Consider the following 27,542-nt stretch of genomic DNA (forward strand, 5'->3'; position numbering starts at 1 on the left):
TCTCATTCTAACACAAACAATGAACACTAAGACTAATGACTATATAACAAAACAAAAATGCTAAATAAATTTTTCAATAATCACAAAATTCATGCTTCTCACCTTGGAAGTAGCGATCTTTCAAGTGACAAAATGGAACCAAATAGCTTAAATTATCAGGCTTACAAATGTTTTAAAAACATAAGTGTCCTACCTTTTATTTTACTCAATACTTTTATTTACTAGAAAGCTCATCCTAGTAGTTTCTTTTTAAACCCCGCAGCAACATCACTGCCATTTGCTTTACAACCCATGGAAGAGACTCAGTTAGAAATTAACATGTGAAATTAACTTTGAAAGTGAACTTGTCAATTCTATGGATTCAAACACTAAAGACTGTCATATTACCACAAATAGGAAACAAAAATTTTTGTTCAAATACATAGTCAAAAAATAAACACAAAATCCTTAATACTTACTTAAAATCTGAATTTTATTTAATAAAGTAACACACCTGAAAAGTCATAGAATACCACTTCAAAAAAATCACCAGTTACGAAAATTTAGTCAACACAATCTTTGTGATCTTTAAGTCTAAGGCACCCTCCAGCGTTTGAAGAAGAAACTACACTTCTAGCAAGTGAGCAAGCATTTGAAGAAAAACAGCGTAAGTCTTCCTGTCAAGATAGAAGCTCCCTGATTAATTTACAATAATTGAATATGATCATGCACCAGTGGTATGACAAAGCCATGATGTAAAAAAAATTGTAATTACAATTACTTTTCATGGATTTGTATTGGATTTATGAAGGTGTTACTTGCATTGTTAGTGGAGAGGGATCTCTTGAAGCACACTAATTTGAGAAATACCATAGAGTGGGCAAACTATTACAAAAGCATTTCTTACAAAGTCTGGTATTGATAAGTGATAATTCCTCAGAGAATATGATCTCTTTGTTTATACAGCTTGTTTAAAACTTTTCTAAGGAGCCTAAACAAATAGTTTATTTAACAGGAGATACACCCATGGTAGGGAGGAAGAAAAACAATGCACCTAGAGGCAAAGCCAGATACAATATAGAAAAAAATTTTATAATTAATACCATACAAAACAGGAAGATCATATGTATACAGCCATGTCCATGGAAGTTCACTGACTTTATGTAAAGCAAAAAATAAAGGGAATTTATGCATTGGTATCTTTGTTCATTCTAAAAGTAACAAATCCCAAGATGTTTTCAGTACTCATCATTCAAATAGAGAAACATTTGTGCCTACAGGACAGGCAAAAATGCCTGTTGAAAGGACAGTGTTGTAAGTTAATTAGCTAGATCCACACAAATGATTTTAAAAATACTGAAACAGAATGAAGACTGGAAGCCAAAACTTTTTCAACTGTGATTATGCACAAACTAACATTTCTTGTGGATTTCTCTTCTGGCATTTAACACCTTGAGACTGCGCCCTGTTCATACTTCCACAAGCAAATAAAACCTTACCTACAATTTAAGTGGAATGATATAACATACTTTAAAATACATGTTAAGTAACTGCAAAATGGTTAGGTCTTGATTAAGGAAAACATCTTTAATTAAAAAAGCTCTTGTTTTATCTATGTGTTCAGAAGTGTATAAATTCACTGAATTAGTGCTTCAAGCATCTTTCCTCATTAGGGATGGATGTAAGAATTGTGTATTTCTGAACTAGGTCTTTAACCTCCTGGGTTCACCCTTACAGGCCTATGTGCAAAACTGCTAGGGCAACAAAGGGATTTTCATCCTGTACAATCAGGCTAGTTACTTAATAATTGATTCAGTTTCAGTTTCACAGGGTTTGAGAGTTCTGCCCCTCCCCAAAACCCCCCTTAATTTACTACAGAACTTAGTTATGTTAACTACAGTTGGAGAAGCAAGAATTGATTACTTTGTAATTTAGTAAAAAAGTGCCATTTGGTTGGTGCTGCACAGAATTAAGAGTTCTGCCAGGGAAAATAGCTGATGCCACTTTTCCCACGTATAGCTAAAGAGATCCTTTTAAAAACTTAAAGAAATTATGACAACATTGACCAAAAATATTAGAATAATAAAAATCTTACAAGTAAACCTAGCCAGGGTGATGCAAAAAGAGGTAGAAAACATTTCAGAAGAAAGTACACAAGATAAATATATTTACACATATATCTACATATGAGTATAAAAACATTTAAAAACAGCCATTGCCCCCATAAAACTTACAACTGTGCTTAACTTGACATGTTGCAAATATTTACATTGACTTCAAAAAGAGCTAACAATAGTGTGCAAAATTAAGCATGACCATACGTATTTTGCAAAGTAGTATGGGTTTATAAAAATCACTTTTGGCTCTTTTTAACAACTTTTTGTATGCTTTTATTTAGCGATGTTCCTTTTTGCAATAGCTTCTCTGATTTGACGATCAAGTTCACTTACAATATGGTCTTCATGATTATATACTCCTGTTCTCAACAGGGTATCCCTCTCTTCTATCAGACGAGAGAGATAATCATCCGTGTTTTCATTTAATTTTCGAGAATGAAGACTATCCACTCTACCAGCAGAATTATCTCTAACATCTTGCTTTCTCTCTTCTTCTTGTTGTTTTAGCCTGATGTTGATAAAAAGGAAAGAATCAGAGCATGAGCCATATTAAAAACCGCTCTGATTATTTTCATATTAAGTCCTTAGGTTATTTAACTACTGAAGTACTTAGTAAAATAAAGAAATCTATAAAAGGTAACAAATTATCCTCTCTCTAGGCAAAACCAACTGTAAGTAAAAGAAATGTTAATATCATACTTAAATTCTAACAATACCTTTTCTACATGCATGTGTAACTATAATACTTCCTACCAAGGCTCCTATTTTGATAATGCAAACAGCACGTAAATTAAGTGTGTTCAACACACAGAACTACTGCAGACAGTTTTTGGAGGACAACATTAGGTAGATTCAAAATTTTTATGTATTTGAAACATGAATAGTACATGCCCCTTTCTTTTTTTAATGCAGCAGTTATCCTTAGAACTGAAAGTTTAAAATAGAAAAAAGCCTGGTACTGTACAACTATGACCATAACCTAAAAAACAGGGTACAGTGGCCTTAAACATAGATTTTCTGTACTGCAGTACTGTTGCGTTTTATAAATGTGCAGTCTTTACCTAAGGGACACTAAACTGTGTTCTTTCACTGGAGTGACAGCCAACTATAATCTTGATTTAACTGAACCTTCTACTATTTTGAGGCAGGCAGCAAGTAAAGAGAGGGGAGGAGGAAAAAAAAAAAAAAAAAAGGAATCTTACAAATGCTTTTATACCTGTTCAGCTCATTTCTGATATCCTCCAGCTCTTGTCGGTCTGTTTTCCCCAGCTCTTTTTCTTCTGCTGCCAAATAGCGCAACCTCATGTGCTCCAGCTCTTGTTGCTGCTTTTTAAGGTGAGCCATTGCATTTTCTTGTTCACGCTAATGTGGGATGGGGTGAAGACAAAACTCAGTTGACTACATAATTACATGTAAAAGTGCTAATTATAGTGACATGAGTAAAACTTCAGGAATGAAGTCATGACAATTAAGTCTCCAGCAGTATTAGAAATGCAGGAGTTAAACAGAATATCTTAGCTGTTGGTATCTATAATGCAGTAAGACCAGTGACTATCACAATTGCAGTAAACCTGTCCAGGCTGGATCAGCTGAAGCCCAGTCACAGGTATCTTCCCATTACCAAAATAGCAAAAATGTTACAAACCCTTTTACAAACTCTGGCTTCAGCTGGTAAACATAAAACTTACACTTGTGGAACTGCTCAAGATACTGAGATTTACTCCTTTGCTACATGGTATGTTACATTATAAGCTTTTTTGAGAAGTAAACCCCAGAAAAATGCTAAATAGCTGCAAGAAACTTCCATCATCAGCCCCATAGGGCCTAGTGTCAAAGCTTCAGGAACTACTTTCTGAAATTGCAATTTGTGGTTTAAAAAATAAGCCTTGAAAACAAAACTCTGGTGACATTTCCTTTTACATTTGCCTGGCTCTATGCGAAACCTTAGAGAACTGATTCTGTGGATTTAATCCAATTAATCTATGCATTCTGTAAGTTTACTTGGTTCTATTTTTTTTTTTTTTTTTAAGCTCTACACAGACACTGTAATAAAACTATGGTTTGAGTCCACTACTACTTTGTGACATTAAAGTATCTTAATGAGAAGTGTGGTCCTCTCTCCACTTGTTTTCCTCCCAGTCGTTTTCTGTATGACCTTGTGCACTAACTCAATACAGTCAGTCTTACACACTGAATGAGACAGAAGACTTGAGGTAAAATAGCATTCCTTCCTGTAGTTAAAAAATAAGGCAGGAGATTACAGAAACATCCTGAATCTAAACATATTGTGAAGTGCAAGGTTACCTTTGTAATTTTGACATTGCTTTCATCTGAATTATTCGATTGTTAATATAATCAGTTTAATATTTATTATAGAGGTAAAAAAAAGATAATTTTGTTTGATATGTGTGAGCTTATTCATTATACGGTCCACCTAATAATATTTAGAAGAGTCTAGTCAGTTTCCTGAATCTCAGTTCCCAGCATCTTAAGCACTCCCTGTTGATAATCAATAAGTAATAAGGAAATCTGAATTTCACAGGGAATTGGTATAAACGAAGACTCTAATTGTTAATGTGAACAGGCAATGCAATAGAGAAGTACTTGACAAGAAATCTTAGCATGTATGTAACCCCCAAATACTTTATTTTTATACTAAATCCAATACACCAGCCAGGCAAATTAAATGTTAGAACTGCAGCAAGACAGGCCAGAAAGCCTGGAGAACAACTTGCTAAAGGGACACATACTAATAATAAACCCAGAAGCAGGAATCCTGCCAAAGAGTCTACAGCTGATAGGTGACTGAAGCATAAAAAAAAGCACTCAGGGAAGATAAGGCCATAGTTCTTCCCTCCCCATCAAAAGTTCATTGCAGAAGAACATTCCCATGTGAGAGGCACCCTTTGTGTGGGACAGGTTTGGAGAACAATCTCAGACTGAAGTAGAATAGGTTTTAGAACAGCAATCTACAAATACATATAGCAAACATTAATAAGTCACTACAGCCAGCTGATATTTATACAAGACTTTTCATGAGTTCTAGAGAAATTCAAACACAAAGTTGCAAGACTAACTGGAGTTGTAATCGGTCACCAAAATTGGTGTTGACACCGCAGAAATAACTATTTCCCCATTTTTTATTTTATTCTTTCTTTAAACAGAGGCCTTAGGAATATCCAGGAACTACCAGAAGGACTTACTTCCACAGTGTCCAAATTGTTTGAAACCATAACTAAAACCAAAACTAACAGGTTATATGGGTACACCAGGAAGAATTAATCCAGCTTTTGTGGAAAAGTCATAGTTCCAACTAGTCTTAAAAAAACGCCAAAAGCCAACAAAACACCATACCGAAGAAGCCACCTACAACCAAACACAAAACTAAGCTGCCACGGAGAAAGTCCTCTCGTATTACTCAGGGTTTAGAAGACCAGAGGAAGGATAGCAATTGATCATTTCCACAACAGCAAGAAAGTAACAGAGGACTCCAGAAGAATCTACTATTTGATATATTCATAAATGAGGAAGTAATTCTGGAATAAACAGTTTGCTACCAATACAAAATTATTCAGTGGGGAAAAAGTGGATGTGAAAGAGTGGGATATTATGCAGACACAAATATGAATTAGTTTGAAAAGGAAGCAGATAAATTAAGAATACATTCACTGATGTCTGTTAAACATGACAGCCTAAATGCAACTGCTGGCTCATAATGTACTTAACTAACTGACTCAGGGCAGCTGGAGGATATTCAAAAGATATCCAAGCCAGGTTTCTTGATCTTGTGCACCTACTGCTGGGCCTCTGTACGGGCTAGACTGATATTTCACATCAGTTGGCTAGTTTGTTTTTTTCCACCCAATCAAAAGCACTGGCTGAAAGTCAAAACCAGGTAAATTCTAACTAGAGACATGATTCAAGTTATTAAAACAGTGGAAGTTAATCACACAATACAACAAACATGTTAGGAGCTTCTTAAATCACAGAATGTTTTGAATTAAGAGAGACTTTTTTTTTTTTCTAAAATCCCAGTGAATATCACAATGGTATGCTCTGATTTCCAAATAACTGGATAGGCAACAGCATCCAGACAGTAAAGCCAAATTTCAAGTATACAATGGGCTATGAGGAGGAATGGAATTATTTAAACTATTTTGATAGTTGTACTTATCTTGGTACAAGATTTGGTTTGCTTTGCTAAATGCAGGTAGTAAGATAAAATGCTGAGCATGACCTAGTTTCAAGTAGGATGGTATAAAAACAGTACAACTTAAGTTATAGTACAAGTAAATAAATGGACAGCAAATCTAATTATCTGAACTATCCAAAATCTAGAAGTATGAGGACAGGCTAATATTTACTTCCACCACTATTCATGGTGCTCTCATTTGACCTTTTAAGTTAAATCCTTTTCAAAATGAAGCAAGTTAAGATATTGCTGCATTTCAGAAAAAAAAAAGAAAAAAGTTGAGAGCAATACCTTAAGGCAATCATGAGATCTAAAATTTTGAGTATGTTAAATCACCTTTGTAAAGTTCTATTTAGCCTCAGGAGAGGAGTAGTTGCCCTGTGCACATAAAACAAGTCCAGAAATTTCTACTTGTCTGTACCTGCAGGTAAAGAATCCAGTAATTCAGTCTGGTGACTAGCTACTTTTCCCGATTAGATAAGCCTAAAGAAACTTGGTATACATATCCTTGTAGTAGTTACAGTACAGCCTGCATATCCAAGTTCTGGTTTTGCAATTAATTTGTCTAGTACAACCTGGTTTTCCTGTTGACATTATCTAACAGTGGTAAGAGTCTTGGAGGCCACACAAATTATATAAGAATGCAATTTACAAGCAATATACCTCATCTGTAGGAAAAAAACCCTCATTGTTGTGGAGGACGAGGCTGACATCTTCCTCTTAGGTGATGTCAAAAATCTAAATCTTCTACAGAGGAGAGGACTTCTAACTGCCATTATCTCCTTTTCTAGCCTTTCTACACCTATGCTGATTTATAGATACGATTAGCTTCAGTCCAATGCATTGTTGTAGATGGTGAGGAACCTTTCGAAAAAAATCTTCTTGCTCTGCAGTTTGGTTTATTCATGTTCTAATTGTCCCATTTCAAACTAGGACTACTGTCATGGGAAGCTGGGCTATTAATGTAAGTCTGTCAAATTTGTGTATCTCAGTAATTCTATAAGAGAATTTTTTTGAAGGTATGTTGGGCAAACATCACCTAAAAACTAAATACTGGAAAACTAATGGAAAACAGGGTAGCACTTAGTACTAGCACAGCAAGAGTTTAACACGCCAGCAGAAAATGACATCCCTGCCTACTAATGAAACGGATCATAACGTGACATGTAATACACAGAAATCATCAAATAGGTGTGACTACACTGAATAGAAGTCTTCTAATCCAGTCCTTCAGTTTGTGGAGTGTATTACTGAGATCTATAAGGATTCTTACAGTTGCAGCTTCAGAAGAAAGACATAACTGTGTGCTCGCCATAAGCAGCACGTGGGACTACAAATTTCATGACAAATTGATATGTTACTATTTGAGGCAGGAAAGTTCAATGATCCAGAGGTTTCTGCTGTTAAGCAACATGCTCACAATGGCAATCCAATAGCAAAAAAAGGCATTTTAAACAAACTCAGAGCAGAAGTATACATTAGAAGTACATACAGTGAAGGTTAATAGAACAAAGTCTGAAGCTCAATCAGACCAGGAAGAATAATATTCCTAATGCTTTCCTATTGATCAGGAGGGATCTCATTTAATACCTTGGTTCCTTATGCCCTCACTAAACTAGTTAATTTCAGAGCCATAAGTTTTTTTGATTAAGAAACATCGTTAGTGATGTTTAATAAAACCAAGAAAAGGACAAAAGAGAGAATGATGCAAAAGCCAAGGAGAAATGTAGGAAAAGCAAGGCTTTCCTGAAGAATCCTTTATTCAGTTCCTGTTCCTTTTGACGTTTTTCTCTGGAAAAATGTCCAAGAAAAGAAAAATAATCAGTGTCACTAATGAGCTTGCCCACTGCTCAGGATAATATCCCTAGATTTGTAGGGAAGTGAGTTTGAATATAGAGTGCTAAATCCTTCTTTTCTCCACAGAAAAGAAAAACTCTTACCAGTACATTTTTCCTCCAAGTTAACTTTGGGTAGGACTTCCTTTCAGATAAAAGTGATTAGAAATTTAATTTGATTACCAATACCATTGTGATGTAAACATGACAAATATTTTGCATTTCCTTGTTTGGGAGGGGTGAGGGAAAAGATGAATTTTAGTCCTGTAACAGTTAAAGTCAATAATTTCTGTAGCATGCCATGCCACGATCCCAAATAACAACATTTAAGCCCAATAATATTAAATTAAAAAAATAGAAATCAACATTTTCTGAGGCAAGATTTCCCTAGCATTCAGTTTAAGACAGTCCAACTTGAAAAAAAAAAGACATGAAAGCAAGTGAGAAGTGATTTTGCAGATTCATTTGTGATGGATCCTGTGTGTAATTTAAGTTACACACTTCGTACTCTGTGATTTTCAAATGTCCTTCCCAACATTAGTCTCTGACAATCTGTAGGGTGCATAACAGCAAGCTTGCTCTATGTATACCATCCACAGCAGAGCAACAGAAACCCATTTCCTAATAATCCATCAATACAAGAAGATGGCAAAGAATTTACAACTGTTGTTTGATAAGAAGTGAGGTATGCTGATTTTGAATTCATTTATATACAGTTCTGTTATGATTTGTTGAGGGACCATAAAAAGACTGTCTTTTGTTACCGTGAGAGAAGGAAGGATTTCTTATTCATCATGTTGATGAAACTGGTGCCACTTTATCAGAGACATTCAGGTATTAAATCCACTTTTTACTTCACAGTTTAGCAATGAGCACTATTTTTTTTTTAAACCAGAGAAGGAACCAAACTCTACTGCATAGTAGTACTTGAAACGTAGCAGAATTTACTGTGAGATCTTCCAAAATGAAAAAAAAACCCAGTATTAATAAAGCACTTCGGCACATTTAGGGTACTAATAAAGCAAAGTCCAGCATTTCTAAACCCACTTGTAACATCTTCATTTTATTCTGTGTATACTGAAAAACTAAGTTATAATTGAATACAGAGGTTTTTTTAAGTGTACCTCAGTGCACACAGGTTTATACATACATACTTACACACTTAAAATTCTCAGTCAAGACTTTCTGACATACTTTACATTTCCAGAGAGAATATGCTCCTGTAATATATCCTGAAATAAGGAACATTTCAGATTTATCCCCAACTGCTTATTGTAGCCAGCCAGGCTGTTTTAAGACTCAGTAAGAACTATTAGAATTTTAAATTTAAAACTTATAGAATTTTGCATTTTAAAATTTCAGGTAAGGAAACACTCTGGAACCATCAGCTGCTGGACTAAAGGCAACTATGTGGATAGAAAATAAGATCCACTAGAAACTCAGAACACTTGGAAACTTCACTTTTGCATCACCACCTAATTATCATCAGCCACTATCCCACAGTGAGGCAGCCACAGACGAACCAAGAGTATCACGTGCAATTACTCTGACAATTATTTTTGCAATATAGTCTCAGTTCGCCCAGGTACCTTCTCCTCCACTACTTTCTCAGCACTGCTAGTCATGCTATTCCTTTTGCTCATTTTCTTTCCATTTCCCCCTCAGTAAAACTTATCACCAATATTTCTTTTTCTTATTAATTTGTTATTTTGCCATCTTCCTCTTACATCCCCATAAACAAAACAAATCCAATCCAAATAAAGAGACATACTAGTTATCAGATCATTTACTTCAATGATTTACTACTTTTCTTCATTAGTTTGCATCTCTAATGTAGTGCTTGAGACATGGAATACTGTTTTAGGAGCTCACATGGTGGGAAGATCAATCACGTTTTGAAACCTATGATACTACAGGAATACCAACATTAAAAAAAAATTAACCAGTAAAAAAAACCCTCAAAATTTCAATTATAATCAGATCATAAAAGAATCCCTGTATGATGCCAGGTGCTCTAGTTAAGAGGCTCTTCAATCAAGGAAGCACAATCTTTATTTTGCCATAGCTGCCTATAAATCCAAAAGGGAGATGTAAACATACATACACTAGACTAAACAATGGCTAAATAGCAGCCACTATTCACTCTCCCACTCACACATACCATGCAAGTCTGTGGGAAAAACTTACGATTGAAGCTAAGGAACTCAAGTAAAGTTTTCTGAAAATAACCCAGAGCTGACAAGTCAGTAGGAGGGCCTGGATGGTTTCAAGACACAGTTTTTAACCAAGGCTTAGACCTCCAAATGGTTTTTTTTGGTTTTTTTTCTGTGCCTGTTTTTTTTTTTTAAACAAAGATTTAGATCCCATCCTTGGCTAAATTACTTATAAATTAATCAAATTAATTACTGAGTGGATAAGCAAGACACTGCACATGACAGAGTGAATGTCAGCCAGCCAACACAGTCTATGTTGTTTTAAAGAAATGCACCATTGTGGGTTTTAACAGATCTATAGGGAACAAACACATTAAAAGACTAAAAAAATATTTCTCCCAGAACACTGAGTAATGTATGCATGTACATTTTGAGATTTTGGTTTTCTAGATTATAACAGAGATTATCAACTGCTGAAAATTACATTTCTGCCAGCTTTGATTTTTGTTTTGATACATTGTTTCTTGCACTCCAACAGGTACTGAATTTAGCATCTAAGATCTCTGTAAGCATGTATGCAATTTTGAGTAAATGGTTTGATTGCTCTCAGAAATAATGCTCACATACATAAAAACTATGGAAGTCTTATTTGTGTAGTATTGAGATCTCCCAGTCAGCAAACTTTGAAAGACTGTTTTTGAAACCTCTGGAAATAAAATCTACCTGGGTGCATAGATACATAGCTAACTTGTTAACATTTCTGTCTTCCTAAAGCTGAACAGCAGTATTAATACAGACTTGCACTGGGTAACAAAGAGGGAAGAAAAGTAAGCTGGGTAAAGTCTACTTTCATGCAGCTTTACAAACTGTGTTTAAATTCAACTAACTTCTATATTTTGTTAAGCACAGGTAAGCATGATGTATACGTGTCCTCATGTACTTTTTTTGGTTACCACTGGCACTATATTTAGCATCCAAAATCCTACACACTGAGAAGTTTAGAGCATTTTCTATTAACAGTCCCATACTTTTCTAAATTATATACTGCATATCTCATATTCTGCAAAATATAAAACCATCACAGATGTGTGCTAAGAACTAGTTCCAAAGTAAAAGGAAACTTTTTAATTAAGGAAACATTGACTTTTATGGTTGCAAATCAGAAGAGCATTTTACTAAATGCCTAGCCTGTAGATTATGCTTCTTTAATTCACAAATTGACTGTACTAGGTCACCTTTGAGTAATGGAAATCTCTGTTTAAACATTTTTTTGGCAATAGGCACAAAGCATTAGATCTCATTTCCAAGACTTACCAGCTGCGTTTTGTCATTAACATTTATTAACAATCTAAGATATGGCTTTCAGCGTCTAATCCTCACTACACAAATGTTTTGTATAGTTCTCTAGAGAGCTTTGGTGTGACAAATTACTGGCACAGATTACAGCCCTGTGGCTATTCACCAGAGGCAATGCAAAATTAACATGGTACTAATCCAATTTAAACAAGATATTGGTCAAACTACGCACAATTGCACAAATCATCTGAACTAAAGCAAATCTAGAATTCCTGAAGCAACAGTTTCCAAATTCATATTTAAAACACAGTAAATGGTTTTTGATCAGCTCTGCCTCAACTTTTATTTGGCTCTTTAAAGTCACTTAAATCCTTTACCAATAGACTAAGTATAAGATGAAGCACAGGAGTATAAAAACCACAAGAAACTAGTTTGATAGTGTTTGTTCTGTAGTAGAAAAGTTTAGGTAGCATAATTCACTGTACATGCCAACTTATTTTATTATTTATTTTATTATTTATTTTATGGTTCAGACTTTCAGCAAGAGGCTCAGCTGAAACCATCTACATATGTTACTAAATTCAGATAGTCAGGTCTATGGTGATGAAATCTATAACAAAAACCTGGTAGTGATATGAACCAGTGTTAATCCGGCAAGCAACAATCTTCTCTTTTATTCTACAGGAATTTTTAAATACAGCAGTAAAGAAAAAATAGCCTGGACATTTCATGGCTGCTGAAGAAAACTTAATCAGAGAGATAAGACTTATATTCCTCCTTCTATCATCTTGTCAAGCATAGATGTTTCAGAAATTGGGATGACAATTCTTGACTCCTTTTATCACTAGGCAGAAAAGGACCAATTTGAAGACAGCAAATAAAGATGAGTTTTTAATTATTAATAGTGATTATACAGCACATTCACTCTCTTCAAAGAGAAATACAGATTAAAAAAAGTAATTATCAGTTAGGAGAGGGTGGGCTTAGCTTCTTACTCTCCAAAACCCGAATACTCTAGCAGTAAGAATGAAGTAGGAACTATAATCTTTAAAAAAAACCCCAAACCAAAACAAAACCACTTTTTCCTCAATCAGGAAGTAGGTGTAACTACAGGTAATAAACCATTACTAAACTTGAATTCTGAAGCTTTATATCTGTTCAGCAACAGGGATTAATGATTTACTAATTTGTTTGTCAAGGCCAATGGAAATGCTCGCCATTCTTAAGTACACTGTTTAACTAATGTTTACGGTAATTCACGAAAGACAGGCAATGACAGAAATCATGGAGGCATATGGATTCAGCGAGGGTGAAGCTGCTACTCCTGCAAGTTTGAACAGAGTATTTTTCAAGTCATATGTTGTCTAAGACTGGGCCTGATTCTATCTCAAACCACTCAAGCAAAAAACATCACAAGCGAGAAAGCTGTGGGAGGAAGACAGACCAAGCTCTGCGGAGGCAGGATGGTGGACTGTTTATCAAACTTTGCTTCCCTTGGCGACTGCAACTGCCCCTGCAACCACCAGAGGGGGCCCTGAGGGACAAAGCCCTTGATTATGCAAGTGCGAGGTAGCCCTTGATTGACAGCACCCCCTCGAATTTTCTGGAACCCCTGACTGTGCAAATGTGAGGTAGTCACCACCTCTTGGGTAGTCCCAGACTGACAGGACTCTATAAAAGGTGAGTGGGTATGCACATCTTGGTCGACCCACCACCTGAGGACCTGAACCACTGAACTCCTGATGAAGACGTCAATGTGGGATCCAAAGGGTGGTGAAATCCCCTCCTTTTTCTATCTCCGCTTTTCTTTTCTTTCTTTCTCTTTCCTCTCTCCTTCTTGTTCTAGGTTAAGATAAGGAATTGATATCGGTACTGCCTATTACTTAATAGCATCTTTACACTTATGCCTTCGCCATTGTCCTTGTTAAGGTAAGGAGTTGCCATTGATACCAAAGCCTCCATGCCTGCAGTGTCTGTTCACCATTGATGAGTGTTGGGTTAGGGAGATTTAATAAACAATTTTTGTCTTGAACTGTTCCTCTGAGTCACGTGTGCGACTCCACTGCCTTTCTGCAGCTCTGCCAAGCAGAAAGCGCCCTCTCAGGGGATTCAAAAGATTCACCTTCCCCACCACCCACCACATGGGACAGGACATATGTGTATGACTATATATACATACCCACACAAACTCTGTTAAAACACAGCAGTAAAAAAGCATGCCACATTAGTATGAGATTAGGATTTCCAAAATCAGGAGAAAGTTTCACTTCCAGTTTAAATTTTCTGCAAGTTTACTTCATTTTACAGCATTCAGCAAACCTTAAACCATTGTTTCTAAAAGCTAAGATTTCTCATCTTTAATCTTCATTCATTTTACAATTAAAATACAGAACAGTTAGGACTGTAACTGACCAAGACGGTTGGGACAGGAACAAAATATTTTCTCTGGAAGTGCTGACTGGCCATTATAGAGAATGAAATTAATAAAAAAGCTTTCAATTTTTAAATCATGCCTGCTTTTAGCTTTGCCAACCTTCTTTGCAGACCTGATCCTTGGTCTTTCCTGAGGTCAATGTCAAACTCAAATCAGTTTTGCTGTTCCATTTTTGTAAAAAGCATAGCTCAGAGCTTTAATTTTGCAAAGACAAACACTAATAAAGAGAAAACTGCCAGTAGTTAACAGTAATTATAAATAGATTCCAACACTACGTTAACTTGGTTGTCTCATGTGACAAGAAAACCTGCATACCTGTTTTAACCTTGCAAGTTCTTTCAAAGCCCTTGTCCATTGTTGTTTGTAGTGGAGCTTTGACTTGGTAGCTGACTCTAACTTTCTTTCAAGTTCAACCTAAAAGCAATTAAAATCATATCAGCTGAAGCAATAACAGCAGTAACAATCACTGAAAGATGTATATATACAAAGGGTCTGGTTTAAGAAAAGTGTTTATGTAGTGTAACATACAACATCATCTAAAGCTGTTATATAATATAACATAAATATTATGGCACACGAACATTTTCTTGTTTAAAATATAGCCTTATTTTTATTGGATAGCCATCTATACAAAAAGAAAAAGATTAGTTTTTAGCACTAAATCTGCTGACGTAACCTTTAAATTTAAGATTCTCAAATTAGCACCCCCCCCCCCCCTTTTTCTTCTTCAAAGTAAGATTATAAACACTAATTTAACAGAAACACTGATGGATAAATCTTGCCTTTAAAAAGCGTGTAGATTTTTTTTTCTTTCCGGCGGCTGATGGAAGATATGTGCTACATCCTTTTCTCTGAAATAGATATCTGTTCAAACCGTTCCTTAAAATTCATGTATCTAGTATGAATCTTTGATCTTACTGCCTAAATATATCTTTGAAAAAATGCTACATACTAAAAAAATTAATTGCATTCTGTGCAAAAAAATCTAGTATTAAAAGGCAAATGAAAACAGTTATGAAGCACACAGAATACAGTAACCTGAAAAATGAAGCATTTTTAATTAACAACTGAGGCAGTGATATTTTCTTTTAATCAGACAGAAATTATTTACCATTAAATTTGTGAAGGTCTTAATGCACTGATTTTTTTTTTTTAAATCTAACAAAAATAGCCAATCTAAAAATATTTAAGCTAAGAGCTTAAGAAGTCTGTAGAGATAGAAACATATTTTGAATCATTTGCTTGCATTATTAGAAGTCATTCAAACATACAGTAACATGCAAACGGGCCATATAACTGAGTGAATTTTATGCCAAGAAACCTGGTCCAATTTTTTCAGCTTATTCGGTCGACAATTTGACTTAAACCTCACAATAATTCTGAGCATAAAATGCCCATATCTGTGGTTTTAATTAAGCAAAATATCCTCTACCGAAGGCATGTATGGTTTCTAAGAAATCAACTTACGACAGTGATTCCATTCCACTGATAAGTAACACAATCTCTTTTCAGAAATACTTAATAAAAAAACAGTCCACATAATGGAATGCCAGTCTAAATTAATCCTCACAAGAAAATCTTCATCCTTATTTAGTTTTATAAACAGAATGCTCAGAGTCCCCAGCATAAATCATGATGGTAGCAATTTAAATATATAGGTTAGGTTTTTTCCTGCCTTAGTCTCTAACACTGCTGCTTCCTCTATAGAAATAAGGCCACTCAGCCTTATTTGTGTCTGAGTATTTAAAGTCTGAAGAAATTGCTGGAAAAAGCCAAACAAAATGGACAAATTAACCAGTTTATCATGCAAGTTTATTCTGCATCTCCCTTATCAGTGAATGGACCACTGTGACAGTTTTTAAAGACTAGAAAAATCCAAGATACCTTTTCTAAAGTGAGAAGATTTATTTCTGATTGTAGCTGGATTTCTGGTTTGCTACTTTGCTGTTCTTTGTATTGCTGGAACTCCTTCTCCAAAATTTTATGCTTATTTTCTGCTTCATAAAGCTACATTAAAGATATCAAGATATAATGCAAGTTAGCAGAAAAACCCATTCACAGACAAAGAATTAGGTTACAGAACTTATGTTACTCCTTAGTCCCTGGAACAAACATCTTATGGTCAATTATCCAACATAAAACAGACACTGAAAGCTACACATTCATAATTAATGTTTTCTTAATGATGGCATACAGTAATGTTTTAATAGGAAGAATTTTAAAGAGGATCTTTGCTCAGTACTAGAAAGAAAAAAGTAGTCTGTCCTCATATACGGAAGATCAAGATTTATAAACATTGCTGTTAACATTTCTAAAATGACTTGCAGAAGAAACACAGGAAACAAAACTATTTAGATTTACACACATCTTTTAAAGAAAGCCAACAGTGTTATCTACTATATGAAGTTTTATTACTTACTCAATTTCACCAGCATGACTTGTTTAGGAAGGTCTGGAAGAAGAAACAACTAATACTTTGTACAGCCAAATAATGATTTAGAAGAAAGGCTCAATGTGACTAATGACTTAATGTACCTCTGTCCTCACTGTGTACTTCCACAGTTTCATGAAGATTTTGTGAAGAGCTTTGCTTTTCATCTTAAAATGGCCAATTTGAAAAATGATACTAATACACAATTACTTTGCTACAAAGAAAATAAGTCAAATGTTTAACAGCATTTTTTCATTACACCATATTAAAAATAAGAATTTTTTGTTTTCTAAGAGTAGCTTACATACTTCTTCTGTTAAATGTTATTCACCTATAAATACCTTAATACACCTGATTGAACTGATGCATTCCATCACACAATATGATCCCAAATGCTGCACTTGTATTTATGACGAACTACTTAATGCAAGTATTTCCATGAATTGTATCCAACAATTTAGAATACTGGGTGAAAATGCTTCAGAGAATTAATTTCTGTTTCAAAGCCTACAACTTCTTCTATTAGTACATCAATATTTTAATTCTTTGGATCTCCTAACTGGGCTCCTCTATTTTTCTTCCAAAACTTCACTTTTTGTGTCTATCATTTTTACAGAATTGATGTGCGAAAGCAAAGATGCTTCCTAATGAGCCACAGAAAAATGTGGTTCACCGCAGTTACTTCTCAGGTATAACTGCAATAGCCAACTTTGACAAAAGATACTATTGTTCCTCACCTTTCCATTTTTACCAATACCAGACATACAGACATAACACCTATGACAAAGACAGTAACTAATTTCTTTAGCTATGAAAAATGCCAGCTCTCCCTAGAACTTCTACAATAATGTTTGATTTGTTGTTTGATTCTGAAAACACTTTCAAAAATTGAATTTCTCATGAGACCTCAGGTTGTGGACTGTTAGGGAACTGCACAGACCACACAAATAAAGCACAACTTCCTTATTCAGGAAGTGAGTGTGATGTTCTTTAAGGTGGATGCTTCAAGGATATCCTCTTGCACATAGTGGGCCTTACCTCCAAACAAGTCAGACATATAGAGAACTCTACAATTCAAGTGTGAAAATTGTGTATTGACACATCTCCTTAAATGGTAAGGAATAAGTCAAAGCATATTGTTTAGAACTACTATAATTTACTCCAGAACATTCCTTGTTAAAAAAAAACCCAACACACACAAACAAAAAACCCACACTCAAAAACGTAAAAAAAGAGGCCCATCAGAACTGGCACCAACAGGAACTTTCTGCTTGTGCACATTACAAAAGGGAACCATCCTACAAGTGAGACTCCAAAGCAAACAAACAAACCCCCCCCCAGCAAAGCAAAGCAAAAAAGATTGTCTTATGCAAAATACATGGTAACAACCACCTCATACTGAAGCATGAGGGAGATTCAGAATAGCAGGAACAGCACAAAGAAGGACAGACAGGATGATCAGCTGGAAGGAATGGCCTTCATACAAAGACAAGACATAGCAGGGCTTGTGTTTGGAAGAGACAGTATGACAGACAACTAAGCAACAAGGAACGGTATGTAGCACAAGCACTAAAGGATTCTTCACAATTATTAAGCAACGAGCTTAACGTGAACAGAAAGAAGTTTTTAAATATACAACACATAATTAAACTTTAGAACTCACTGCCACAGGATGTTGCAATGCTAAAAATAGAAATACTTTTTAGAAGGGATCAGATGAGTTCATGAAGAATACTTTCACTGATGGCTAGTAAATATGAAATGCTGCCTCTGGCTGAGGGTACCTGCAACTCTTGATGGTATTGCTGGATATACCAAAATTTTATTTTCTCATTGTCCCAGTTCTTATTTTCTTGCCCTCTAAATCCAACCACTGCTGCAACAGAACACTGAGCTAACTGGATCTTTGGTCTGATACAGTATGTCTGTTCTGAACAGGAAAAATAAAGTGATAGTGATAGTATTGCAACCTAGCTAAAAAAAAAGTCAGTGAGAGTCAAAAGAATGAATTTGGAAGATGTGGCCTAGGTGGTGGCATTTGGCCGCTTGAGCCTGAAGAACTATTGGCTATCTTGTCTGGACTGATACAGCATTGGTAGGTGCCCACAACACATCTATGATGCAGAAGTGATCCACTTACCACTTTAAAGCAGATTGCATTCTGCAGTTTGAAACTACTCATCTCAATTTAATGATTGTTCGGTAGAATAGCCAAAATTAGCATCTTGTAGATTAGCAGCATTTTTTGTATTTATATTTTAAAAGTTCACTGTACTGTGGTTAACATATGCTGACTTGAAAAGAAGTAGGTTGATATCAGTGTTTAATATTAAACTAAAAATCCCCACAAAAACCCAGCACAACTCTTCCTAGTACAAAAATATGCCTTTGGCTGATGTAGTTCTTTAACTAGTCAAAGCTATTGTGGGATTACCACTATCACACATCAGAAATGAAAAGCACCAGAGCAAGCAATTCATCTACACATGCACATTACTAAGATTTAATCTACTTAACAACAAATTGTCTAATATTGTGACTGCTCAAAAAAGCTAGTACTAACTTGTAAAATTTTACAGTATGCTTTGACAGTCAAGAAAAATAGCTAGACTAGCCTTGTCATTAGTGCAAAAGCTATCTTACGGGACAAAAGAACGTGGTCTAGATTTTCTCAGTTTAATGAAACTACAACTTTCAGAATAGAAGGTCACAATAACAAGATAATTCCCCCCCCAACTCCCACCTCAATAAGGATAATAGAAATACTCTTTTACAATGGAAGAATAAAACGGACAGCATAGTCAAGCTACCTAGATGTTAATTGCTAACAATTTATTAAGTTACTGAAATGTATACTGCTGTTCAGGTTCCACATTTGTGTTTGTAATTGCAGTTTGATCTTCAGTGTTAAAAAAAAAAAAACAACAAAAAAAACCACTGCATTGCAAACTGGCCCTACTACTGAGCAAGGCTGACGGAGATGGATCCCAGCACATAGCTCACCAAACAATGAAGATAAAATGTTCATTACAAAGTTGCCAGAAAGCACTTGGCTCAAACGCATTGCTCAACTTAGTGTACTTATTTTAAAAAATGCTTACTTAAATAAGTAAATGGTTGAGACAGAACATTCAAGTGTACTTACCTGCTGCTGTGAGCGAAGCTTGTCTTCTTCCAGCTGTTTGATTTTTGACCTTTCTAGCTCAACCTGGTGTGCACATTCTTCTCTGGCTCGCCGCACAGAATCCTGTAGCTCCTGTAGAACTCGTTCATGCTCTGCTTGCAACTCCTTCTTTACTCTCTGAAGCTTAAAAATGAGACATATTTATATTAATCCATAGGTGCAAGACCTTTATTTTAAGAGCCTTTCTTACAACTGTTACTACTATTCATGACAGAAAAAATTGTTACCCATTTTGGAAATTAAACAATAGAAATTCCATTGTTATCTCTATGCTTGCTATATACTCTTTTATTGGCTTTCAGTTTAACTAATGACCTGCAAATTACTGTATTTGGGCTACAAATATACTCTGGCTTGACTGTGTTAAAAACTGGCGCTATCTGTATCCCTACTGTACTTTCTATGTGGGATTGGTAAAATCAAATTTTATATCCAGCTTTCTCCTACAAACTAAAAAGCTAAATATACCCCTTAACTGCAGAAACAGTGAAGTCACGGCTACAGCTAAGATGCCTTTAGATCAGTAAGACTGCACTCTTCAAACTGAGCATGTTGAGAGAATTTGTCATTAAGCTAAACAGGAAAACAGTCCTTGACATGTTTGAACTTTCTAGAATGATGTTACTGGCCCAGATAACTGCTAGCTGAATAGAAACCTCTCCAAATGGCCCATTTATCAAACTGTGTAATTGCTAAATGAACCCTACATCATTTTGTCTAGACACTTTTGGAATCCACTGATTTTTATTATCTCTAAACCCTCAAGTCAGAATCTCACTAAATTTAGAGCAAGTTTTGAGACAAACACATATGAGATTCAAAATAAATACTTTTACTCAGACTGAAATGCACTTGGCCAAACCTAATCACCAGATTTTTAGCATAGATAGTATCTGACTTTACATTTAACATTTACAGCACAAACTGCATCCTGAGGGGTACAGATAGCCTGAGTACAGACAAGTACACAGGCTCAACCAGCCAGTCTCTGTGTTGGGAGCTTTCTTAACTTTGTTCACAAGCATTGGAGGGATTGCTATGGTAAAAAGATTAATCTGAGCTACAGGAGGAAAGGGAGAGTTTGTTGGTCTGCTAAATCACCACAGCCATTTACCTATATAATTGTGAGTTTGTTCTGAAGTACAAAAATAGGCAGTTTATTTTCTTTCTTTCTCTTTTCATATGACTAGCTTCCCTGAGGACTTGCACCCCATTTCCTCATCTTGGGGGTATCCAGTGGGATCTAGAAACAGTGGTAGCTACTGGTTTCTCCCACATCTTCTTTGGCCCTATCACTATAAAAAAAAAATACGAAACGGGAACTCTTATCAAATTGCTGGATAACAATGGACAATTGCAGTTTCTCCCAGCTCTCCTTGTTACCTTCTCCTATTTCAATGGTTAATCTAGCAATTATTGTTTGAAGTAAGGCACTCTTGTACACATGTACAATGTTCACGTGACAATACTAAACTTAAAATTGAGATATGCTAATGTTATATAAATGTCTCCACTGACACCAATTCTGTTAAGAATAGAAAATATACAGTTCTGTAATTCTAGCAACCCACTTAAAAGTTCATTGTATTCCCATTTCAGTAAAAAAGTGTAGTTGTAATAGAACTCGGCTTAAATTATTAGTGCTTCTCTATATATCAGTAGGAATGTGGGTACTTCAGTTCTTACACACAGGTCACAAATGTCTCTACACGAAACTTCAAACCTTAGAGAAATAGCTCATGCAATTGCATTGTTTAAAATCACCAATCACTATTTACCTCTGATTCAGCACTAAAAAGCTGTCGTTCTCGCTTATCTAGATCTCTCAGGGTTTTCTGAAGCTGTTCTTCCAAAACAGTATATTCTGCTACCTAAAAGAACAACAGCAACAAAAAAAAAGGCATTTTTTTTCTTGCAATAATGTTTTAGGCGGGTGAAGAATTTACTCTTGCTATGGTATAAAATATTGACAATTTTTGTTTGGAAATTCACATATAAAACGAATGTCTAGCTCAATGAGGAAATCACAATGGAGAGACTTTCTTTCTAATAAAATAAAATGCCCAGCTGGGCTGTAGAAGTGCTTTTTGACCATGCAAGTGAAAGGCAATTAAAGTTAAAGAGCCCCCAGAGAAAGCAAGCTAACCAAAAGGATTTCTAACAAGCATTCTATGATTAAGGGCTGCTTTTAATTTTTTGCACTGTTGTAGACTAGATGCATGCATACCAGTAGGTGTGAAGACTAACCACAGAACCTTTGCTCTACGTCATACTTACAAAACATCTTGTCAAATTTTATAGTGATGTGAGATTTATAATGAGACTTTCAGCAAGTATGAGTTTCCTTACCTTTTTCTTCACTACTGCTTCTCTCTCTCTATCTCTTTTCTTCCATTCTTCTGCAAGTGCTTGCATATGGGCCACTTCCTTCTTTTTAAGCTTTTAAGAGGAAAAAAGAAAAAAAAAAGAAAAGGAACAAAAACCCCAAACCAGAAAACCAAATCACAACTGTTGGAAGTCCAACTCTAAAGGAGAGAGTACTAGCAGAACTAAGCCTTGAAGCAAAAGAATTAAAAACTAAGTTTTGTACACTGACTTACATAACTCAAGGTATGATTCTGATAGTGAAAGATATTTCTTACCCTTAAGTATAAAATGCAAAGTAAGCCCAAGTTTGAGAAAAGTACCCTAAGAGACACTAGATTCTTAGTGTCTTTTAAAAAAGAAGCATGCAACTCTAAGAACACCTAGAATGACTTCAAGAGTAGAAACAGTGATAGATTTGGACTAAGAATAAAGAAATGCAGTGTTAATATTTAACACCAATAATCTGAATCTTGAGTATCTACTGTACTTCATAAACAGTAAGGGGAAACTGTGAAGGGGGTATTGTGTATTTCACTACCTAGCACCTACTTCAGTCACTTAACAGAAAAGAATTAACCTTCTTCCTTAAGATTATGGAAGATATTTGTGTATATCTGAAGTTTTAATATTCTATCTGAACAAAATTTAGCTCTTATTTGAAACAGTGGCAACGTTTAAGAAAAATGCAGTTAGTATTCCTCTCACCAATTCTGTTAAAGCTTCTCTGGCAGTCATGCAGCTTAGAAAACAGAAAGAGTAAAAACCTGATTTTCAAATATGTCCTCTTGCATTTCCTTCCACATTTCTAACTCCAGTGCTGCTTTGTATTCAAGAGTTTCCCGAGGTTCTGGATGATGTTCTGGGGTACGACGAGGCTGAGTACGAGGGACATGCTGTTGTTGACCAGCACCTGCACACTGATACAATAACAGTAGTTTTTTGACTGGAAACCCAACTTTTCAAAGAAGTGTGCAAAGAAATAGGATAAGATTTATGTAAAATTTACTTGAGATGAATCTGACACCAGAACTTCTTGCATTTTGACAAGCCCGTAGTCTTCCAAAGTGATAGCATACGAAAGCTCTGCTATTCTGTTGCCTGACCTATGAATAGCATTAGAATGTTATTTTAATGAAAACTGTCTTTAAAATACAGAAAGTGAATTATAAGACAACACACAAAACACCAAAACTGAAGTGCCAATAGGTTCCGTGTAAGCTCAGAAACTCTGAACAGTTGCCTAAGTAAGAGCCCAAACACGCTCTCCATGTATATTGTTTTAACTTAGGGACTGATTTATACACCTACAGTAAGCTTTCTGAATTTAACAGATAGCTTGTCATTGGGAACCTATTTAACTAACAGCTTACTATAATCAACGCATACCTGTAACAAGAGAATGATCAAAAGTCTTTCTAACAAATATACCTGTTGACTACAGGCATTGCTGCTGACTTCATTCTAAGATACTCAATGAACTTCATTAGTCTTGCTTTTTTAAATGTTAGCAGTAACTTTCTAGTTATCCACAGTGCAGTAAGTCACTTAGCGTATCACGTGTGGTATGCCATCCTTGCATTACTAAAAAACACATTTCTGGAAGCTTCAGCACAGAGAACTGACAACTTTAAATCCACTTATAGGTTAAATAAAGACCTGCTCTTGTACAGTGAAAAAATGTCTAGATAAGAAATATTTTAATTAACTAATTTGAAATTAGTTGCAGTTTCTGCTTAAGTAGAACAGTTTGTCTCTGGCTGTCTCATCTCTAATCATAGACAAAATGTAGTAAACAACAGTGGTTTTCTACACAAAAAGATATTAAGAAATATGCACAAATCATGTAACTGAAAGTTATCACTAGTCTAACATGAAAGTACACTGCAGTGTAGACCTTTACTTGGTCAGGAACAAAACTATCATTTCAGTTGTAACTACTCAGTGATGCAAAGGCAATTACACAATCACTTGAAGCCTGGAAGCTACAGAATTAGGTATCAAGCAATTTGCAACAAAAGGCTGTAGGAATTAACCATGGCTGTAGTTTTCACAGAAATTCTCTTCCAGCAAATATAAACAGACAACACTAAAATATTTTTACAAAGGTCCAATCTTCTATGCAGCTATTTGCAAGGGAAAAAAACAACCCAAACCCAAACATTTGTACTTCACATAATTTAACATAAATTACTGCATTAAATTCTTACAACTTTCTATCAGTCACTGATTAAAAAACAAAACAAGATTCAAGGTAGCAGACCTCAGAAATCTGAGCAATTAAGTCAGTTTAACATATAAGTGTAAAAAGAACATTACACAAACAATAGCAAAGCTAGAAAGGAATCAGCATAGCAAAATGCAGACCTAATTACATTTTGAGAATGCCATCTAGTGGTTATTTTGTGCAAAACCAGGTTTTATTTTAACGAACTTCCTATTCGTGAAAATGTGAACATTAATGTACATTGAGATCATAAAGTATAACTCTCTACAGAATCAGGCCATAATGGCTTTCACACAAAAAGTCAGAGATCAATTTTTTATCAATTTGGGAGAAGGGGGGTATCTGTCTTTGTGTCAGTATACTGACACATGGTTTCCTGTGTGTCCAATATAATTATCTGTAGGATTAGAAGTTTAAAACCGACCTCAGTCTTAATAGCAATTATATTTATTTCTAAAGGCATAATCAAGTTCCATTATCACAAATTAAAAGATGAGGGTCCAGACACTGATTGATAGCACAGTTCACATCTTCAACAAGGACACAGGACAGAAGTAACTATAAATTTAAGTTTCTTCATATGCTTAAAAAAGAACGTCATTCCTCTGCGTAAATGAACATTTATCTTCAGACACAATATTAACCAATAACCCTGCTCCTTCTGATTTACACAAGGTCAAACCCTGCTACAGAGTACAAACCTGAAACAGGAAACCTCTCTACTCTCTGGATGTGTATGTCCTCCTAACTTTCACTGAAATCAGTCGCATCTAAAAGCACAGTACGGACAAACAGTCTTAACTATTTTCTGGAATATCAGCAGCTTTTTGTAACTGTTAAGTAACTTACTCAGAAAGTGAGTCAATAACATTTTTTTCTAATTATTTATTTCTTTAATCTGTCTGTGAAGCTTACCCAATATCATGATTATATAAAGGTTTATTACTGACTCTGGTAGTGGTGTGGGGTTGCACAATATGCCTGTGGCAATTTAACTTTTAATCTCTTGGATGCCTATTCCCACCCCATATTGCAGTACTCTGGAGTCTGTTCGCCTCTTCAAAAAGGTAAACAGGAACAGCTTGCCCTTTTTCAGGGAAATACTAAACAAACAACTCTACAAAACTTGCTACAAAGTAAGTAATTTTTTAAAATGGTTTTACCCTTGTGCTGCTGTGACACTGACTGTTTCATTACAAGTCTGACGCCAGCATTGTTCACCATTACCACCTAAGAAACGGGTTTTTTCCGAAGCCAAAACATTTGAAAGCTGAAGTCTCGCCACTCCTAGAAGTAAGTCTTTAGCTGTTTTATCCTTGTGCCACAATTCAACCAGCAGAGGTAATCTAAAACAAAGAAGTGATTTTAGTGTCAGGCATAACAAAAAAGAGGAAGCATTCCTATTCGTTTGGGAAAAGGACCTCATGTTCTAAAAGTAACTTCTCACATCAGTGATGGTCACAATTGTCAAACAATGAGATGGGTTTACTGTCTGTCTCACAGAGGAATGAGACTGAATGACTTTGTATCTTCTCCATCACTTACTTTGGTCAGATTATCGTCCCTTTCTCCAATTATTAGAAAGAACAATGCTGCAATGGAAGTGATTGACTGAATAATGTTAATGGACCTAGATCATCTTCATTTATAAATACCTATAAATAAATTTTAGTCACTGCCACTCATAGTACATCTCCACCACCTCTTCTTTCAAAACGCCACGACTTTGCTGATTCTTTATTCCACATCTTAATCAGTTATCGAAAGCTGGTGGGAGTGCTGAGAAAATTGTGCCACAGCCCTCAACACTGTACGCAGGTTCCTAGGTACTTGCTGTATTTTCAAAGTTATCAGACAGTCATTGTGTATTAAAAAGAAAAAAAAAAAAAACTATTTCATTTGAAGTAATGCTTTGTTAAAACTATGCTATCGACCTTTAATTTAACAACTTACAGCAACAGCACTTGTTTCTGCAAGCAATGATCCCTGCATAAGTACTCAAGAGATAAAAGCAAGAATTTTAAGAGTCCCTGACTTTAAATGTAAGTAACAAAGAAACTGGAAGAGCAGTGTATTAAATATTCACTGGCACTAGCACTTGGATTCTTTACTAAATTCTCAAACTGATGATCAAGTAAAAAATTTGAACTTGTGACTGCATTTACAACAAAAAACAGAAAAACTGTAATTAAGATAAAAATAATGCGAGTTATCACCTGAAGAATGTATCTTGAAGCTGATGAGGTATAGTTGCAAAGTCAAATGCACAGTAGGACTGTGGAAGAAAGACTTCCATGTTCTTTCTGACTTCTACAGGTGGGCTGGTCATAATAGGCACCGCACTGCCAAAAAATGGGTAAGAGTACCTAATAAAAACAATTAAAAGAAAATCAAATAATAATTTAATAAGTATACTTTTTTCTTATACCTTCTGCAACAAGAAAACCAGTTTAGACGTCTTTTACTGATGCATGACTTGTATTAAAGTTAGCAAAATTTGCACAAATACATTCAACTCTAGAATTTAGTTCTCAAATATTCATGTTTTCATTTACTTCAGCACTGATCCAGCTTCATTTATATTTGCTGTTATTTTGACAAAAAAGCTTTAATGACCTGTGTGTTCACAACCATATGAATTAATCTTTTATTAAAATTCTGCAATTATTATATAAAGTGAAGAGAGAAATAGAAAAAAGGAATATTATATTCAGATGTAGATTGCTGCTTGAGAACATTTGTAACTATATTTCAGCCAAGACTGGTCTAACACACAATAACTAAGTATACATATACACAGTATCAGAACTATTTGAAAAATTCAGTCACATTTGAAGAATTTAGGTTTTAATTCCCACAGTTTTAACACTAAAAGGAAAGTCAAATCATTTTACAAATATGATTTACAATGTGGCCTGAAACTACTCTACTGGAACAATTCAGTGTATGATAAACTACAACAAAGGGGAGGCCAAGAACCTCTTGAACTTCACTTTGCTCAAATTGATGATGCCAGCTGTCAGCTAAGTAACTAATAAAATAAATGCTGCATCAAATGCTGCCACTTATAAATTTCGATACTTCAACTGTTTGTGCAAAACCATTTAAAGAGCTTGATTAGATGTGAACGAAATAATGCTCCCAACATACAGTGAAAAGGCAATTTTTTTACCCTGCAACTTTTCTTAGCATTTATGTGTTTGGATATTTCTCCTCTTCAGTTTCTGCCATATTCATCACTGACTGTAAAAATTGAAGTGCCTGAAACAGCAAAACCTATTTGTTGTCACTGTTCTGAAACAAGTTAGTTTTTGGAATGTTATGTGAAAA

At 35.2% G+C, this 27,542-nt stretch overlaps 1 protein-coding gene across 5 annotated transcripts in view; it reads right to left on the reverse strand.

The window, feature by feature from the left end:
* Positions 1 to 451: 451 nt before the first annotated feature.
* The window catches only part of CEP120 (centrosomal protein 120), a 42,315-nt gene continuing 15,224 nt past the window's right edge, over positions 452 to 27,542 (reverse strand). For all 5 annotated transcript variants that reach the window (XM_052777169.1, XM_052777170.1, XM_052777167.1 and 2 more), the window contains 11 exons: positions 26,429 to 26,578; positions 25,376 to 25,558; positions 22,995 to 23,091; positions 22,753 to 22,905; positions 21,971 to 22,060; positions 21,400 to 21,492; positions 19,583 to 19,744; positions 15,891 to 16,013; positions 14,322 to 14,420; positions 3,313 to 3,458; positions 452 to 2,604 (listed from right to left, as the gene is read on the reverse strand). In XM_052777169.1, the coding sequence (XP_052633129.1) occupies positions 2,370 to 2,604; positions 3,313 to 3,458; positions 14,322 to 14,420; positions 15,891 to 16,013; positions 19,583 to 19,744; positions 21,400 to 21,492; positions 21,971 to 22,060; positions 22,753 to 22,905; positions 22,995 to 23,091; positions 25,376 to 25,558; positions 26,429 to 26,578 (1,531 nt within the window). In that variant the 3' untranslated portion in view covers positions 452 to 2,369. The remainder of the gene's footprint in view (positions 2,605 to 3,312; positions 3,459 to 14,321; positions 14,421 to 15,890; positions 16,014 to 19,582; positions 19,745 to 21,399; positions 21,493 to 21,970; positions 22,061 to 22,752; positions 22,906 to 22,994; positions 23,092 to 25,375; positions 25,559 to 26,428; positions 26,579 to 27,542) is intronic.

Source organism: Harpia harpyja, chromosome Z (assembly GCF_026419915.1).
Source record: "Harpia harpyja isolate bHarHar1 chromosome Z, bHarHar1 primary haplotype, whole genome shotgun sequence".
In the NCBI taxonomy this organism is placed as follows: domain Eukaryota; kingdom Metazoa; phylum Chordata; class Aves; order Accipitriformes; family Accipitridae; genus Harpia; species Harpia harpyja.